The 16,036-nt window shown below is 41.9% G+C and overlaps 1 protein-coding gene across 4 annotated transcripts in view; it reads right to left on the reverse strand.

Annotated features, from left to right (window-relative positions):
* The window catches only part of atp2b1a (ATPase plasma membrane Ca2+ transporting 1a), a 188,256-nt gene that overhangs the window by 14,647 nt on the left and 157,573 nt on the right, over positions 1-16,036 (reverse strand). For all 4 annotated transcript variants that reach the window (XM_034673107.1, XM_034673108.1, XM_034673109.1 and 1 more), the window contains 10 exons: positions 12,567-12,764; positions 12,031-12,288; positions 11,744-11,869; positions 8,247-8,405; positions 6,569-6,607; positions 3,997-4,152; positions 3,691-3,905; positions 3,193-3,435; positions 1,066-1,307; positions 317-554 (listed from right to left, as the gene is read on the reverse strand). In XM_034673107.1, coding sequence (XP_034528998.1) covers positions 317-554; positions 1,066-1,307; positions 3,193-3,435; positions 3,691-3,905; positions 3,997-4,152; positions 6,569-6,607; positions 8,247-8,405; positions 11,744-11,869; positions 12,031-12,288; positions 12,567-12,764 — 1,874 coding nt within the window. The remainder of the gene's footprint in view (positions 1-316; positions 555-1,065; positions 1,308-3,192; positions 3,436-3,690; positions 3,906-3,996; positions 4,153-6,568; positions 6,608-8,246; positions 8,406-11,743; positions 11,870-12,030; positions 12,289-12,566; positions 12,765-16,036) is intronic.

Here is a 16,036-nt window from a genome sequence, read left to right on the forward strand (position 1 = left end):
ACAAATTCCCTTTGAGGAGCAGAGGCCTGACTGTGTTTCCACATAAGTGAGTAAGAGTCTGTTGGGTGGCAACTAGCGTTTAAGACACATTAGTGCCCCCTCCCTTTCAAGTGATTTGGGGTTGTAATTACAGGCTTAAATGTATCCAATTTTATCAAACATTTGCAATATTTATATTGAGAAAATTGATTTCACGGTAATTATTGTTATCGAATTATCGCCCAGCCCTACTTGTAATAAAACGTTTTGTTCAATCAAACAACAGTTTGGATGTCCGTTTGTTCTGACATGCGTGAACCTTTGTGTAGCCACTAACCTCCGGTCTCACGGGGTCCTCGATGCCCACCACGCAGAGGCAGGTCAATCCACTGAGGATGTCATTCTCGACGTCCCAGTCTGGCTCCCCCTCAGAGGCAGGGAAGTCCCTGTATGCAAGGCAGATGGTCCTCAGACCCTCTGAGGCCATGGGCTCGATCACTTTCTTGACCATGTCGTCTCTGTCACGTGGGCGGAACACCTTGGACTCGCCATTTGCTGTTAGGATTTTGTAGCACCTGGATTAAAAAGGAAGAACTTGTAAATATAAATGCATATGAGCGGGGGAGAGGGTTAAAAGAAGAAAAGGAGGGCGTAATGCTCAGGACGAATAGGTATCGCAAGAGAGGCAGTCCGAGGATGTGGATTACAATTTATAAATGTAGGAAATAGTTTAGATTTGAAAAAGGTTTGAGAACAGTGAGGAAGACAAAGCATTTGAATGGTGAGCTGCTGTAGTAAGAAGCCACACTAAGCCCTCTGTGGGTTAAAAAGAAGCATGCTTGGTTAAGAGGCTTACTGAGTTGTTACCGGCTCATTTTCTCAGCGCCCGTTTTTAAGTCGCAAAGTAAGGGGCTTGGGTGGGATGCACTTGAACTTCTCAGCTGCTTAAGCCATTACACATATCATTTACTGCAAACTCATGCCAGCAGAAGCAAGTCAAAAAAAAATCTACTGAAGTAACAACAAGTAGATTAATATGAGCCGACAGAAGTGAAACCCAAACACGGATATCAACCCTTTTCTCACTTCTTGAGGAGGATCTCTGAGGCCCCTTTGCTGAACATGCGGTAGCTGCCGTCAGCCATCTTCAACACAGAGCTCATAGACTTCCGCGTGGAGTTAAAGGTGTAGACTTTGTATAGTTTCTCTTCAGGGATTTCATTGCGGATAGCCTGGTAGTCCCGCTTCAGGTCGTTGGAAAAGCCGAGCAAGGCACATTCGGTCTTGTTACCCACTTGTCGCGGCAGGCCGCCTTCTTTCTCTGGAGGCTGAGGAAAAAGAGAGGAAGAAGGGTTAAGTTAGGAAAAAAATGGAGAAATACATATAAAGTTAGTGTTATTACACACACGTTACAGACAAAGGGAAAAAACAAGTCAGTGGATCTGGATGAGGAGAATGAATGTCACTTGGGGGCCAAACAGAAGTAGAGAACTGATCACTTTAGTTTTTCACTCTCTTCTCTTCCATTGTGAAAATGGGTGGAGTAGGGGGAGGTAGAGAGTACAGCCTAACTCAGCAGGGGTGGGGTCTTGCCCAAACAGGGTCTCCACCCTGGCTCTAGCATCTGCACCATCAATCCAGGACCTCACTACATACACTTCCCTCTACTTTCTCTCTTCTATCCTCTCTTCCCTCATAAGAGCAGGGGAGTGGGTGGAGGTAGAGGGTACAGTCTGGTCTGGCTGGGTTGAGTCCTAACCAAAACAGGATTCTCGCTCTTTTTCTGCCTTCCTTGTCCTCTTTTTAGCCCTTTTTTACATACTCGGTTCCCTTTACTTTTCTCTCTCTTCCCTCATTCATATATGTGGAAGTAGGGGGAGGTACGCGTAGAGTCTAACCAATCAAGTGAGTCCTAGCCCAAAGAAGCTTCTTGCTTTAGCTCTGCCTTCCCATGTCCTCTTTCTAACATTTCAGGATACACTGTCTTCCTGGTTTTTCTCCTCTTCTTCTTCTTGGTGGTGCGCCAGGAGGTGAGAGCTAGCATGCAAAATGTTTAGCCTCTCGAAGTGACATGGGCCTAACTTGAGTGAAGGGAGGTGTCTACTTGATAACCCTGGTGATGAACTGGCTCACGCTAGGGCTGGACGATAATTCGATTAAGATAATTATCATGATATCAATTTTCTCAATATAAATCATAGACTGTATAAAATATGGACGTAGAATCTGTGACGTCACCCATCTGTTTCTGAAGAGCTGTTTTGAGACCAATCGGCAGCCATATTGCTTCTGTCGAGCCAGTGTGACGTAAAGAGGCGGAGTTTGAGCCTCCTAGCCAACAGCTGCAGTGTTCCTGCAGGCAGCTGTGCCTCTCATTGGAAGACTAGTAATCTCAATATCTTCGAAATTGCCGCGTTAGAAAAAAATTCACCCCCCCCGCACAGTGTGAGCACATCGAGAAATTAGCTATTCAGACTACACTCATCTTTTGTACCAGGCTGTAAACATGTTTATTTCTGCTGTAAAGATCGTCTTTTTCCCATTCATGTGTATGTGACTTCTGGTACTTCCGGAGCCAGCCTCAAGCAGATCCGCGATGAACTGCAGCTTTTAACACTTCAGCATTGGACAATATTTTTAGACCGGAGGTTGCCACTTGATATAAATATGACAGATGTTCGAAAAAAAAATGGAAACATTTAAACCTGTAATTACACCTCCCAACCACTGGAAAGGGAAGGGACACTAATGTGTCTTGTACGGTAGTTGCCACCCAACGTAAGACAGAAGAAGAAGACGAGAATTGTAGAAATCGTACAGAAAAGACCTGCTTCCTGTTAGCACTGTCAAAAATGAGTGATTCAAGAGGCTTATCAGAGAACTAAATCCAGATAACACACAGTCTGGTTTCTTCAACTTGCACTCAGGAGCAAAAATCTGCCTTTAAATTTAATTGAAATAATGATTCAATTTTTAACGTGTTAATTATAGATATCTACAGATATGAAAAAAATTATCATGATAACATATTTTTCAATATCGCCCAGCCTTAGCTAACGCTGCCCATCCATCTCCATGCTTGGGTGTTGGGGGACATTAGGAGCCATATGGCAGGTTATGCAACTCCTCAGTAGAGCATAAATGTTGGGATGAGGGCGTAATGGGACTGAGCACTTAGTACCTTGTGTTCCTTTAAAATAGTTTCAGGCTTACCATGATCTTAGTCGTGTAGGCGCAGTTGACGGCGATGCCCAGAATTAGGATGTCTAAAATAGAGGAGGGGATGTTTTCCGGTTCGGGGACTTTCTTGTAGTGCTTCTCGGCAAGGAAGGCCTGCACCACAGTCATGCGGTTCATGGTGAGTGTGCCGGTTTTGTCGGAGCAGATGGCTGTAGCGTTGCCCATGGTCTCACAGGCGTCTAAATGTCGCACTAAGTTGTTGTCTTTCATCATTTTCTGCGAGAGGATAAAAACAATGTATGAAAATATGAAAGTGCATTCCTCTTCTAACATTTATTAAAGGCTTCATGGTTAAATTAATAGCTCCCAGTTTGGATTAAGCCCTCTGTATGCTAACAACCTTAGCACAAGAGATAATAGGTATCCGTTAGCCAAGTCTTCTCAACTCTAACACCTTGCCTGCTAGCTTTAATAGGCTAAAGAGTAAGCTGTGCACAGGGCACAGGTCACTTGGCGAGTAGGAGAGTTTACCTTTACAGAATACGCCAGGGAGATCGTCACAGCGAGCGGCAGGCCTTCAGGAACAGCCACCACCAAGACTGTGACACCAATGATGAAGAATTTGACAAAGAATTGGATGTAAATGGGCGTACAGTCCTTGACCCAGGGCAGATTTTGGATCCAGAAGGTGTCGACTACAAACAGCACCACCAGGATGATGACAGTGATGGCTGACATGACCAACCCTGAGGGGAAAGAAAGAGAAGCAAGTGACGAGGCGTTCAGGGATATGAATGTTTACTGATTGGAAGAATCTGAAGTGTTTCTTTCAGGTACCTGCTTTGCCGATTTGAACAGCTAGTTTGGTCAGTTTGCCCTGGAGGACAGACTTCTCCTTCTTTGGCAGGTTGGATTTCTTCTTCTCCTCCGCATCGCCTCCCTCGTCGCTGTTCAGAGGCTGCATTTCCATCGCAGCTCCGTCCTGTGCTTTAGCTGCAGTACAGAATGAGTAAAAAAAAAAAAAAAAAGTCACCAGATGAAATGACCTCATTTTGATTTTTATACAATAGCAATATTGTGTTCAGTGTCTTCGTTGTCTAAGTGATTCCATTCATGGAAAGAGCACCGCCAGTTCAACAGATGTAACAAAATCGGAATAACCAAAATAGCACAGAGGCACCGAAAGAAGCTTTTAACCATCTTCATCATCTATATTTTCTTTGTTTTAGGGAGGACAAATACATGAAGAACAGGTTTGGATATGATCTAATTTCCAAGTTGTGTGGTTATCTGATCTAGCAGGTAGCAAGTCAGAGCAAGTTGCTCAGAGCATGAAAACAGATTGAATGAAAAGCGATTTTAAGAGTAGTAGAGATGTCACATCACTCAAAGTTTAAACACTTCTTGTCTCCTTTTGTCATGGAACTTGGGAGATGTCACTGTAATTATATTTGCAGTGATCTGACGACTCAGTAATTAGCAGCAAGATTTGAAAGTGTAATTAGCATCCTCCCACCTCGAGATTTAAAGAACAGGTTAACTAGCTAGCAGCGTCTGAGGAATCGCCTCCTACTGCCAGTTAAATTCCCATAAATCTCTTTCATCTCTTCCTCAGCATCCCTCAGGACCCCCCCTTACCCAACCCCCCTGCCGTGTGAGCAGGACTGACGGGAATCCCAAACCTACATCTAGCCAGGTAACCTTGGAGACACAGTGCCTCTAATGGCAGAGGAGGGAGGAGAGAAGAGGCAGCCAGCAGGGCCAGCGGGGGCTGCTCTCTGCCGTGTGGCTCACTTTGATAAAATCATTAGCTCCAGCGGGCACTGAAGCTACTGCTGCTGCTGCTGCTTTCTGCTGCTGCAGGACGGCTGACACATCTTTTGCCATCTCTCACTCACTGCTTTGTGTCTTTTTTTTTTTTTTTTTTTAAGCTTCTGCAGCTCCGTGTCCAATCTGGCAGTGCTAGAAGCTCTGTTTACTATGGCATGACCTGTAGCGTGGCATTGAGTGTGAATGTATGTAGCAGGAAGAGGAGGGGCATTAGCACTGGGCTACTGCAGCTGCTGTGGACTGTGGCTTGTTCTGCACTTACATGGCCTGTGTAATCTCAGTCTAAAGGATTACTGTTGATTCCTGGCAGGCAGAGGGAATCTGTGCACCAGGGACTAGTGCCAGGGTTGTGGCCACAGACCCAAGCACTACCGATCATAGTGCCCCGGCAGGGCTATAAGCCTGGCTAGCTGGCCGGGTTGCCAAAAAGAGCCTCATTATCATTGTTGTCAGTCTAAGATTGCAACAGAGCAAGTGTGACAGTGTGACTGGGAATAGTTCAGATCGGGGCATCGATAAAAATCAAATTGTGGGGGCCGGAGAGAGAGACGCAGTGAGAGAGATGGGTGGGAAAGCAGATGTTCTGGCCCCAGAATTGTTGCATGGCTTTAATCTCCTCACCACTAATCGCTATAACTGGATTCAGTAGCACCTGCTGCTCAAAGCGCAATGTGCAGGGGAAGGACGAGAAAAGAGGAGAGAGGGAGAGAGAGACAGGAGGGAGGGTCAGACAGTACAATGGATGGGACAAGAACGGCTAATGTGCGCCGACATGCACTAGCTCCTCACTAGTTATATTGCAGCCAATTAATCACAAGTTGAAGGTTTAACCTACATCAAGGGAGGGAGAGGAGAATGTAGCTAGAGCTGGGCGATATTAAAAAAGATGTTATCACAATATTTTTTTTTATATGAGTCGATATCGACAATTATCACTTTAGAAATTGAATCATTATTTCATTTAAATTTAAAGGCTCTCATAATTTTCTCTAATCTCTCATTTTTGATAGTGCTAACAGGAAGCCGGTCTTTTGTGTAAGATGAGATTTTTGTGAAGTTTTAGTTTGTAGATTCTTATTTTTCTCAGGTTGAGATAATTTGCATAATCAGATTTATTTACTCACATCCTGAAAGTGTATTTAATTAGGTGTCCCAAGTTAAACGTTAACACTGAGTCAGCACAGTGTCAGACTTACGACTCTGCTTTGAGCTGGTAGGTTTTGTGTCGCTGTCTCTCCAAACATCTTGAAGCCCGCCTACCTCTCAGCCTGCGACTTGATTGGCTGTTCAATGCCTTCTTCTTCTGCTGTCTAATGTTGGGTAGCAACTAGCGTTTAAGACACATTAGCGCCCCCTCCCTTTCCAGTGGTTGGTGGATGTGATTACAGGTTTAAATATATATAATATTTATATTGAGAAAAATTACATCCCAATAACTATTGTTATCGAATTATCGCCCAGCCCTAAATGTAGCCAAAGGCTTTTATTCACCAATGTAGGCGGTTAGCTGAGACAATTTTAAATGGTTATAAGTGTGTTGGAGCAGGTGTGTGTGTGTGTGTGTGGGCAAGCAACTAACCTTTCTTACGATTTTCCACAGATCCGTCCTGCTTCTTATCTGGGGATATTATATAACATGGTGTCAGCAGTGGGAAACACACAGTAGGTCTAATATTAACCACTATCTTAAAATAATGCTGAGGTATTTTAATCGTAGAATTATGTGAATGTTCTTAGAATAAAAGTAAGGCAGAGAGGCATTAATCACTGCTGCGATTGGATGACATGTACATGTTGTGTTTATAAAAGAGTCAGTCTTTAAAGTCTCTTAAATGTTAGAAATTGTATATCAAGATTTGTAATGACAAGTTGTCAAAACCAAACAAAGCTTTGATTATATTTTTTCAATGTGAATTTGTTGCTTTGCTTTGCTAACTGTGATATTAAACTAAATATATGTTTTCAGCGTGCTGATCAGACAATAAAAGACATATGAAGACATAAACTTGGGAGAGACAGTTCAGGGATAATACAAAGGGGATATTTTCATGCATTTTTTCACACATTTTCTATCATTTTGTCAATCAGTCGTGAAAAGTTCTAGGCTGCTCTGTCCATATGTTGCTGAACAGCCTGCACAAGCTCACCAATAGTCCATTAAATCTGAAGCTGAGCTCCTGAATATGTAACCTTAGCATGCAGATGTAGTGAAGTAGTATGGGAGGTAGAACCTTCAGTTATCAGGCCCCTCTCCTTTGGAATCATCTACGAGTCAGGAGTGTGTCTGTCAAGGAGGCAGACCCCCTCTCTAATTTTGAGATCAGGCTTAAAACTTTCCTTTCTGATAAAGCTTATAGATAGAGCTGGGTCAGGCTTGGGCCAGCTCTTAGTTATGCTGCTATAGGCTTAGACTGCCAGGGGAACTGGCACACTGACACACTTGGATCCTATATCATCCCTGATCACTTACTTTAACTCTCCCTGTCCCTTTAAAGTTAATAACCATAGACCTTTCTGGAGTCCCTGAGCTCCCTTGTCTCATAGGTTCCTGAGTCGCTGCCGTAGATGTCCTGCTGCTGTGGACGTTCCAGACTCCAGCTGATACGGACGTGCTGGACTCCAGCGGTAACAGTTACAACTACTACTACCCGTCTCATCACTATTCTCTCTCTCTCTCTCTCTCTCTCTCTCTCTCTCTCTCTCTCTCTCTCTCTCTCTCCCTCTTTCCAACCCCAACTCGGTCAAAGCAGATGGCTGTCTAACATCAGTCTGGTTCTGTTCAAGGTTTCTGCCTGTTAAAAGGAAGTTTTTCCTTGCCGCTGTAACTAGCTAAATACTGCGAGGTGCAATGCCCATGGTGGCTCAAGATGAGATAAGATCGAGTCCTTGTCAGTAAGAGGGGACTGGACCGTATCCTGTTTTGATGTTGGGTCTTTGTTAACAATATAAAATAGAGTGGTCTGGACCTGCTATGTTTGTAAAAGGGTCTTGAGAAAACATTTGTTGTGATTTGGCGCTTTACAAATAAAGATGGATCGATTGATGGATAGTAAACCCTGTGTTTTTTCAGCATGCAACACTTTCTACTCAGGCTCAGCTCTTCTTGCTGGAAGTATTAAAAATCTCAAAGAATGGCTTCTGTCTGTAAGACGCAATCATAGCGGAAGAAAAGAGGCAATATGTGCACAAACATTGTCCACCTACTGTGAGGATCGATAAATCCCAACAGAGGAGGGATAAGTAGTGCGTACACTCACTTTTTCTCTGTTTCTTCTTCTCCTCCTTTTCCTTTTTCTTCTCCTCTTCATCATCCTCTTCCTCCTCGCTTCCGAGTAAAGTGAAGATAATTCCAGTTTGAGAGTTGACACCCACAGCAGTGACCACCATTTTCCCTGAGCCTTCCATTACATGGGTGCCTTTGGACAAGGGAGGAAAATACAACGTGAGTCATTAAATGAGGGAAGAAAACAACATGTACAAACCCTGCTATGGGATTTTTTAATTTATGTTTCACTTTGTTTGGCAGTAGCCGTGACGCTGACCTAACACACATTTTCAACTTCATGTTTGATTTGAAGTTTTTCATCCAAGTTTAGACTTAGTGCTGAGCCAGATTTGCTTCTGTTAAACAATTTTCAGCTACACACAAATGTCTGTTTCAACAGAAGAATAAAAAAGGACGAGTGCATTTGCAATGAAAGAGGAAAAAGAAACGGTCACTGAGGCACAAACCTTTCACAAACGACTTTTAATCAAAAGCCAATTGTCACTGCGGGTGAATTAATGGAAACCTGAGAGGCTAAAACAGTTTAATATCTCTGAGTCTTCATCCCTCTAAGGACACGCGGAAAAGATCGTGTTGATAAGAGCAGAAAAAACAAATAACAGAAGAGATTTACAAAGACACAGAGAAGTGGAAAGCATATAAAATTTCTCTCATGTCTGTGTTAATTAGAGGATGTTTTCCTCTCGTTCAGGAGAGCGATGGCAGAAGGGACACAGCCGGTGTTGAGGGAAATCAGAAAGCAGTGGTGGAGCAATACACACCAGGCACACACAAACACACACAGAGTGCAGCACTTCTATCTCTTGGAGGTTTGGGAGTAGGCAGCCAGATGAACTAAACAACCTGTGTTCCTCCAGGATCCAAACAGCCCTCTGCTGAGGCACTGAGCAGTTACAGAGCGATCTGACAGCACTAACTCAGTGCAGACGGAGCGTTGTGCACATGGAGCGGACTCAATATCTAGATATACTGCAGCTAACAGCATGTGGGGGGTGTTAAATGGTTGAATGATAGCTGATTACACTGCGCTACAAGACAGGGACAGCTTCAAACCAGTTTCCGTAAAAGACTAATTTCCCCAAGGGTACAATAAAGCAAAACCTACCGACTGTGTCGTGTTATCATGTGTTGTGTGTTATTGTATCTTATTCAGTACATCTACAAGGACAATTAAGTTGAGATACAGTTAAAGCTTGCCTAGTACACTTAAGGTGCGATAAGGGTGAATACATGAGAGACAAAATCTAGGTATGTTAGTCCGACTTCGAGAGATTCGATTTAACGGGATTTCAGTCAGACAAACATGATTACATCTACTTGGGAAGTCCAGTTTTGGTTAGACTTTTTTGTAAAGTGTGAATGTTCTGATTGTGTGGTATCGTATCATATCACACTGTGTCATATCATAACATATCGTACCATACCGAGTCATTTCATATTGTACCCTATCGCACCGTGTCATTTCATATCATACTGCATTGTATCGCACCGGGTTCTATATTGTATTGAATCTTATCCCAATGGGTCATATATTGTATCGTATCACAATAATTCATATATCATATCGCATCGTATCGCAATGGGTCATATATCGTATCCTATCACACTGGGTCATTTCATATCGCATCGTAATATATCGCATCGCACTGAGTCGATTCATATCGTATCGCAATGGGTCATATATCGTATCGTATCACACTGGGTCATATCGTAACGTATCATATCGTATCCCACCGTGTCATTTCATATTATATTGCATCATATTGCATTGTATCGCACTGGGTTATATATTGTATCGCATCGTATCGCAATGGGTCATATATCGTATCGTATCACACTGGGTCATATATCATATCTCAACGTGTCATTTCATATCGGATTGTATCGCACTGGGTCATTTCATATCATACTGCATTGTATCGCACCGGGTTCTATATTGTATTGAATCTTATCCCAATGGGTCATATATTGTATCGTATCACAATAATTCATATATCATATCGCATCGTATCGCAATGGGTCATATATCGTATCCTATCACACTGGGTAATTTCATATCGCATCGTAATATATCGCATCGCACTGAGTCGATTCATATCGTATCGCATCGTATCGCAATGGGTCATATGTCGTATCCTATCACACTGGGTCACATCGTAACGTATCATATCGTATCCCACCGTGTCATTTCATATCATATTGTATCATATTGCATTGTATCGCACTGGGTTATATATTGTATTGCATCGTATCGCAATGGGTCATATATCGTATCGTATCGCAATAAGTCATATATTGTATCGTACCGCAGAGGGTCATTTGTATACTTTGTCATTTCATATCATATCGTATCGCACTGGGTCATTTCATATCGTGTCGTATGGTGCCTCATTCACTAGTGTATATTTTTTGAAAATGAACATTATAACATTTAACAATTAAACCGGGACACACCTGCTATTTTCAGTATCAAGAAGTGATAGCTTATTTGTAAACAATCAAAACTTTTCTTTGTGACAATGATGACAAAAGGGCTGCTCTTCTCTGTTTTGTATTCAACAGATTCAGTTTAAAAAAAGAACATCAAAAACATTCATTAGATGTGCACTGCACCTTAGAAGACAAACTAATGTGCAGTGCACTTGACCAATTTGTAAACTGAGCTTTCATGATGTAAACAAGTCACTGTGTATATTTCATGTATGTAATTTATTTTCTTTTATTCCACAATAAATACTTTATTATTTTTCTCTACTAAGTGAGTCAAGTCCCACAAATGTAAATTACTGTCTGTTGTGTTTGTCTAAATGTAAAAAGATTTTCATTTTTCTAACTAAAGAAAACATATTCAGAAGTCAGAAACCAGTGTCCGTCACTGTCTTTATATTCTATAAAATCTATTGGTGTATATTAAATGTGAAACAGGGTCATGAGGCCTAAAGCAGAACGGTTCAAAGTTAGCCCCAATGTGAAGAACTCTGTTAATGCTGTCAAACGGCTTCAGTGATGACAGTAAAGCTCAGTCTGTCAAAGGTGGACTCGTGGGTCTGAAGTCTGAGGAGCAGCAGACAGCAGATCAAATACTAATTCAAAGAAATGGAGGCCCTTTATAGACGATCCAGGGTTTTTAATTATCAGAATTAAATTTTAAAAGAAGAGAAGGGTCAGCTTCCCCATTGACCTCCATTTTAAGTGTTTTAAAAATTAACTGGTTTTTGACACGATGAAATTGCAGAAGGGTTATCGGTCATTTCATTTTAATTTAGACTGGACTCACATGGAGCCAGATATTGAAAATTACGTATTTTATTATTAAGATTAACTTTCCAGGAGTGTCTAAAGGCATTATAACCCCTTTCTTTCAAGGCATGTGAAGACGTCTGGACAAATAAGGGTACAAGGTTGAGAATAATAGACATGATTGTCTTTTTTTGTAACCACCAGCAAGGAGAAAACAATTTATAGTACCTGATAAGAGCATAGGATCTTTTCCTTGTGTTTTCTTGACGTGATCGGACTCTCCTGTGAGTGAGCTCTCGTCGATCTTGAGATCGTTGCCTTGGATGAGGACTCCGTCGGCAGGCAAAAGGTCACCTGAGAAACAGAGACAAGGCAGGCCTTTATTTTGAAGGAACAGTAGTGTACTCATTCTACAGCAGTTCTGAGTGGATCACAGATTTTCATTTTATAGTAATTGATGTATTCATATTACAACCATCAAAGCAGCATCAACACAGCTGTAAATCCCTTCTCACCATATTTTACTTGTGCAATGTCGCCCACCACAATCTCAGCCACAGGAATTTGGATGACTTGTCCTCCACGGACGACAGTAAATTTCTGCTCCTGCTCAATGCGACTCTGGAGGCCCCTAAACTGCTTCTCTTTACTCCAGTCGTTGAACGCCGTCACCAGCACCACGCAGATAACTGACAGAAGAATGGCGGCGCCCTCGATCCAGCCCGCTTCTGACTCATTTTCATCCTCCGCACCGCCAGCTGCCCTCCCACAGTCTACAGAGGCACAGGGGCAGAAATTAATACAGAGGTTCACAGTTTAATCAAGCGGCTTATCACATCATCCTGCCACTCAGGCACAAATTTAAACAAATAAATACAGCGTTAAACTCTCAGAGGGTTTGCTTGTAATCAGATTTTAGTATGAAATAGAAAATTAGCTCAAATAAACAAGACAGACATTTAAAATAAAGCATGTATTCTAGGTCCAAAAACACAAGAAGACTGACAAACACTCAGAGTAATAGGTTTTAATAAAAAGGGTTGTGACTTACGTTCTCTTTCGGCATCTGGAGGTCTATAAAAAGAAAGGCCTAGTGAAACTATGGCTGCCACTTCTAGGATAATCAGTGTGACATCCTGTAGCGCCTCCCACACTAACTGTAAGAAAGTTTTGGGTTTTTTGGGGGGTATAAAATTCTGCCCAAACACTGTTTTCCGCTTATCGATGTCTGCAGGCTGTCCACTTAGACCTGGAGAGGGAGAGACAAAGAGAAGAAAGGATTGTTAGATTTTCATCAAAAATCCTTTAAATTTCACCAAATACATGAATCAGAAAGGCTTTAATTAAATGCAGTGTAGTAGGGCTGGGCGATAATTCAATAACGATAATTGTCTCGATGTAGTTTTCCTAAATATAAATATGACCGTTTTTCCATAAAAAAATTGATACATTTAAGCCTGTAATTATACCCCCAACTACTGGAAAGGGAGAGGCTCTAATGTGTCTTAAACCCTAGTTGCCACCCAACATTAGACGGAAGAAGAAGACAACATTGAACAGCCAATCATGTTAAAGGGTAAGAGATAGGCGGGCTTCGAGACATTTGGAGTGGAATGTAAACACAGCTGAACCGAGCAACAGCGAAACTGAAGAAAACACAAAACCCATCAGCTCAAAGCAGAGTCTTTAGCAGGGGTACATCTCGCTCAGCTGGAAATGAAGCTTCCACAAAAAGTGCTCCCCCTAGTGGCTAGCTGCAGTATAGGTCAAAAACTCTATCTCCCCCATTCATTTGAATGGGGCTGCGGTCCAACTTTAAAAAGTAAATACAAGTCGTATGAATGTTTCTCACATCCGTATGCTGTGGTGATATGTAGTTATTATATGACTGTTTTGTGTTCAAGGCCTCTTTTTTCTGAAAAATATCTTTTTTCGTTAGTTATTAGAGTTTAAAAATCGGGGTTTTACTTCCGGGTTTGCTTTGATTCACAGCTGCCGTAGAGGGAAACTCCATAGGATCTTGTGATGGTACGCTAAAGGGCGGAGCTCGTTATCGTGGCAACACAGAAATTACCGTGGCAACACAGAAATTCTCTACTGCTCTGTCAGACTCTGGCTGCAGAAAAATTTACAGGATGGCATCGTTCGGGGATGTTTTTTTTTGGCTTCAAAACCATTTAATGGGAAAAGGTGGAGCAACACTGTCAATTTTATTTACAGTCTATGGTCGTAAGTCTAACACTGTGCTGACTCAGCGTTAACTAGTAACTTAATACACTTAATTGAAGACACTTTCTAGATGTGGGTGAATACATTTGATTATGCAAATGATCTCAAGCTGAGAAAAAAAAAATCTACAAACTAAAACTTAACAAACATTTAATATTACACAAAAGACCTGCTTCCTGTTAGCACTGTCAAAAATGATTCAAGAAGCTTATCAGAGAACTATTTCCAGATACAAGCTTACAAACCGTCTGGTTTCTTCAACTTTCACTCAGGAGCAAAAATATGCCTATAAATTTAAATGAAATAATGACTTGATTTTTTCATGTAATTATCATTATCTACTGATATGGAAAAATTACCGTGATAACATCTTTTTTAGTACAGCCCAGCTCTACAGTGTAGTGAGTGTTACTGGATGTATTTCTGTACATGTTCCGTCCATGAGGAGGAGCTTTTAACAAAAAAAGGAGAGGTCACCGGATCTCTAAATACACTTCACCCAAAAGGAATCAGCACTTCTGACAGGAGGTGACAAAGCTGAGCAACAATGACACACGCTCTGTGGGCATGTCAAACATTTTCACTTCTTTCATGCAGGCAAAGAAGTGTGAAAACAGGGGTCAAATTTAATCCCATAAATTGCTTTATAAAACACACACTGGTGGACTGACGGGAAGATCAGCTTTAGAATCGCAGGTGAGCAACTGTGCTGTGATAGACTCACCTCTCTTGACAAATGACACACCGCTGAATGGCCTGAGACCCATTCATTCATTGACCCATGTGCGCAGCATTCTGCAGCCCCCAGTCCCTATTCACATACCTCCTCATTCAAGGCCCAGTCGGATATTCAAAAGGGCCTTCTCACATTTGATGATGCATGACAGTTTTTAAGCTCTATTCATGCCGACAGACTCTGTGGAGGGGCTACGAGGAATGGACGTGGTGGTGTGTGTGTAAAGAATTGGGGGGCCATGGAAGAGTGACTGTGTGAAAGTGCGGCTGACAGGAAAATGTAGGGGAGGTGGAAAGGACCAAGGCTAATAAAGAGAGGAGCTACTGACGGCTGAAGGGGAGGCAGTACTTAGAATAGAAGAGTCTTAATAGGGAAAGGGATCAGCAGGGTCAAGGTGTGGACAGACAGAGAGGGATAGACACACATACACTTACTCTCTCAAACACACACACAAAGGCTAGAGGTACAATGCAAATCATGACACAAGATTTGAATAATGACTGCGCATAAACAACAGTACACAGCGTTTGGTACATTTGAGAATGAGACCGTTTCTCTCTTCACAGTAGAAAAGTAAACATGAAGCAGCACTCATTTATTTGGTTGGTTTATTTTGGTGATGTTTCAATCTAAAAAAAAATATGTTGAAATTATCCAATTCGAGCTTTTTAAATTCGGATGTTTTTCCTTGCCGCTGTAACTATCTAAATACTACGAGGTGTAATGCTCATGGTGGATTAAGATGAGATAAGAACAAATCCTGAGAGGAGACTGGATCTTGAGATAACGTTTGTTGTGATTTGGCACCATAAAAATAAAGATTGATTGATTGATTGATTGATTGATTGATTGATTGACAATGTAGCATAACCTCCAGATGCTGGTTGTAGGGCATTTGAAAGCGGTTTGCTTTGTGACATTAAATAAATCTAGTTGGCATCTGCACGGGAGGAAATTCTATGAAACAAACAACAAAAATTGAGGATAAGGGCAAAATTTTCCAAGTAAAACTAGCATATCTAGATCATAACCATACATCTATTAAACATGCGTTTCTAAAACAACTGTGCACAGTGATTAAATGAGTCTTATGCCCTTATGGCTGCAAGGGGCAATGTGACTGGCTGTGTCACATCAATAACATTGGTACTACACTTTGATTTTAAGGAACGCTTCAACATATCCATGAAAAAGCCTCTCTCTCACATCTTTCAAATTGATACTCATAGCTCCCTTTCAACAGGTGTCAGTCCTCTCCATTAAAAGAAGGAAATAATCTAGGTACATTGTTAATTGGCATTACAACCCAACACTAACACGTACTTTTCCAAAAGAGAGGTGAGAAGAATGACGATGACTCATCAGCACCGCACATTAAAAGGCTATGGGGTTTATCCTGCATAGCTGCCTGTTGCTGCTCCCTGGCTGTCTCTCACCGTCTGCTTTGATTCACTACGCCTCTAATGAAAACATGCTGACAGCTAATACCCCGTTCAATTTTACACCACGTTTTCCCTTCGCATTAGAGCAGTAAATACAAGTGACAGAGGACGATC

Source organism: Notolabrus celidotus, chromosome 21 (genome assembly GCF_009762535.1).
Source record: "Notolabrus celidotus isolate fNotCel1 chromosome 21, fNotCel1.pri, whole genome shotgun sequence".
Taxonomy (NCBI): domain Eukaryota; kingdom Metazoa; phylum Chordata; class Actinopteri; order Labriformes; family Labridae; genus Notolabrus; species Notolabrus celidotus.